Source organism: Aplysia californica, unplaced genomic scaffold (genome assembly GCF_000002075.1).
Source record: "Aplysia californica isolate F4 #8 unplaced genomic scaffold, AplCal3.0 scaffold00894, whole genome shotgun sequence".
NCBI classification, from domain to species: domain Eukaryota; kingdom Metazoa; phylum Mollusca; class Gastropoda; order Aplysiida; family Aplysiidae; genus Aplysia; species Aplysia californica.
The window spans coordinates 209,443-213,152 of NW_004798164.1; the positions used below are offsets into that span (position 1 = coordinate 209,443).

At 35.8% G+C, this 3,710-nt stretch overlaps 1 protein-coding gene across 1 annotated transcript in view; it reads left to right on the forward strand.

Moving 5' to 3' along the window:
- The window catches only part of LOC101854908, a gene marked incomplete in the record, with an annotated part of 92,697 nt that extends 90,058 nt beyond the window's left edge, over positions 1-2,639 (forward strand). The window contains 1 exon segment of the mRNA XM_013089202.2: positions 98-2,639. Coding sequence (XP_012944656.1) covers positions 98-355 — 258 coding nt within the window.
- Positions 2,640-3,710: the final 1,071 nt, after the last annotated feature.

Genomic DNA, 3,710 nt, shown 5'->3' on the forward strand with positions numbered 1-3,710 from the left:
TACCACTACTCCCCCCCTTCCTCCAAGCCCTCCCCCCCTTCCTTGATTTCCTCCTATACCACATTTTCACATTCTCTCACTTCTCCTGTCCCCCCAGGTCTCCTTCTCTGACGCTGTGCGTGACGGTCTCCTGGACAAGGACACCGGAGAGTACGTGAACAATGTGACTGGTGTCCACGTAGGTGTACATGATGCCATCATGAAGGGCTTCATCAAGGCCAGGATCGTGGCTGACCCCAGCAAGCTGGAGATCAACCCAGAGAACAAGATTGTTGTGGAGAAGCTGTCCAGTGCCCGGAACAAATTGCTGCGGTCCGTCAAGGCTATCAAAGCATTCCAGTCGATGGGAAAATAAATTTATCATCGGAAATTAAGTCTTCAACATTGTAGTTATGATTCAACTGGGTTTTTAGAATTTTTGTTCAATAAAAAGGAATACATTTCAGAAATGTGTCTGTACATTTTGAAACCGACGCAAATTTGACAGTGTTGGAACTTCTCAGCCATTCCAATGTTATTGGGTAAATTCACAATGAAACTGCATTTCTACCGTTAATTTTGAAATAATGTAAGTCAACGTATTTTTTAACAGTACATTTTTGTTTTAACTATTCATACTTCATACTTATACATATTATACATAATAATTGTGTACTAGCTTGTTATCCATTCTAGTTTAGTTTCGAATCAGATCACCGCCTCAATACGGTGCTAACGTGATTACACATGAGATTCCTTGTATCATATGAGTTTTTCAATATTCTATTTCAATTTAATTATATTTTTATATATACATGATTATTACTTCTATGTGAAAGGTTTTAGTTCTTGTGATAGACAAGCTTTGGGGGATTCAAATTAAGTGAACTATCGGTATACAGCTTGATGGAGATTTGTAATCTAATTTATGTTACAGATCTTCAACCAAATGTTTATTTCACCATTGTGATTGTTGGCACATCAATTTTTTAGACAGTTTCAGAATCAATTCCTATTGGTCTATACTGTACATAATCAGAAGCCATCACGAATTATCACATAGATTTTCTAATCAAAACATTTGATTTCATGTGTACAAACTTTCCCTGCATGCTTTCGGAAAACTGTGGAAAGTAAATGGGGAGGGGGGATAAAGGAAATAACACCACTCAATTACCATGAACAAATAAGATTCTAGCATAGTGCATATAAGTTCCCTCACTGCACTGAAATTGCCTATGTGCTTTATTAAACAATTACTATTTTTGGAACAGCTCCTTGGATTTGATCAGACTTCAGACTATACATATCTCAATTTCTCTTGGAATTTGTTTTCTGTCTATTTCCACCAGCCTTGGTCACATCAAAGTTTTGATCAAGTAAATTGATGCCGCAACTGACAAAAAGATCCTGAGTGCTACTTCTTTGCTATATCCTGATTGCTACCAAATGTTTCTGTCTAGGGGTACAATACACGGACCAAATAATTTTAAATCACACTAAAACTATTTTCAATAAAAAGAGATTAACTCTGACATTTTGGACCTTGGGACTTTTCAGATTTCTCCTGGGACCTAGATGTCTGACATTGGGAAAAGATCACCAAATTATGCCTCCTGAAATCATTCTAAATGAATAATTATTCTAAAAATAACCTCCACATGTATAGAGATGCAGTTCTCAATTTTGATATCCCCAAAGTTGTTTCCAATTCAGCATTTGGCTTGCCTTTCTGAATCAATTACTTCTGTGATCTCTCTCACAGCTCTTTCTCAGCACATATACCATATTCCACCCCTTGTCTAATTCCTCATTCTTGGTTGTGATTTCCTTTCACGTTTTACATATTTATATCTGTTGAGATATGTTACGTGAATTGTATATTCTATTAATTTCATCAAAATATTTATCATATTTTTAACGACATTCCGTTTGAGAATCTTGCAAAGGAAAAACATTCCAGCCGCAGTTGTTTTGTTTCGTTTCGGTGGATAAGTGTCCCCTGTCTCATTTGTATTGGGTATTATTTTTTATCCGCAAAACAATTAAGAACTCAGTGGGAATGCTATTTACCTTTGAAAAGTGCAAGTGTAAGGTATAAGCGTAATATGGAAAGAAAGAGTATGCAAAGTGTGTGTATATGTCTCATAAGTCTGTGTGTGAAATAAACGTGAAATAAAGAAGTTAGAAAGGGAGAAGATAAAGGGTAAGAAGTTCTTTGAGTTGTCCTGTTCTCTTTTCCTACAACTGATGCTCATTGCTACATTTTACTTGTGCGTTTGTGTTTGATTTCAGTTAGTTTATTTTGATGATGACATTATACTCCACAACATGATATGTATTTTTTCATTGTACCTCTTCTTTGAATACTATGGAAGAGCGAGATCTGTTAATGTACAAATACCACTCTGGTTATATATATTGCATTTCTTGTATGAGAAAATATAAATAGAACTTTATGAATTTTTAGCTTACTGTTACTTCCTGTTGCTGTGTCTTATTCATACCCTGATATAATACACCTTTTCTTTCAGATGCTCCGGGTTGTTTTTTAAGGCTCTTTTATTGTTTTCATTATGCAAATTACAATAAGGAGCAGTGCCCTCTCTCAAACTACTTTTACAGATCAAATAAAAGTTACTAAAATTCCTTGACAAAACTACATGTTTGTTTTTCAATTAATTTAAATTCACATATTTTAGGCCTATTGATTGTAAATGTTTTATGTCCCTATCAATACAATTTAGATAATTCTGGAGGTGAGATTACACTTGGCTGGATAGGGTATCGTACAACATTCCTGTGGGCAGATGGAGATCCTTGATAAAATTACTGTCCTGCATGGAAATCATACTCATGTCTTCCACGTCCATTGGTGAGAGGAGAAGTAATTATGCCACAGATGACAGCATATGCTTGTGAGCTTACTAAACATAACAAAAATAATAGTGATTATTAAAAGTATAGAATATATTATTAATGGATGTGAAGCATGATGGATCATCAGTGAAAAAGGCACAAAAAGGATTCCAGCTTTCAAAATGGAATCAAACGTTATAGAAGAACTTTTAGATTATGGTGAAAACCAAAATAAATGAAGAACTAAGAAGAATATTATTGGCACAGAAACACCAACGACGCGTTCAAAGCATGTTGAAACTGAAATTGAACTATTTCGGGCCTATTAAACGCCATGATTCACTTTGAAATATTCTGGAATTTGGAAGCAAATATAGAGGTCAATAGAGGAAGTGGAAGACCTAACAAATGACTGGAATGAAATGGAAACCTTGCTTTCAAAACAACACAGGCATGAACAATGGGAAAAGACAGAGTGCAAATTTCTGGATAGTCCGAGAATTAATGCTCAACTAAAGAAATGTAAGAAGAAGAAAAAGAAGAAGAAGGAGAAGGAGAAGGAGAAGAAGAAGTGGAGGAGGCGGAAGAGGAGTCACACAACAGACAACTCGATTAACTTAAGAGTACATTGACATTATGACCAGGTATGACTAGAGAAGAAAATCGCTGAGCACGTAGACCAATGCATACAGGCAGAAATAATTAAACGACCAGCTTTATGAGTTGATTTACTACTAGTACTATTGGGTAGAGAGGACTATAAACTAATTGAGAAAATGAGAGTAAGCAAACACACCCTCTGTTATACCCTGGACTGCAAACGCCGTAGCCCCATGCCCTACTAACACAAGGTCAAAATTAACCGCTAGACC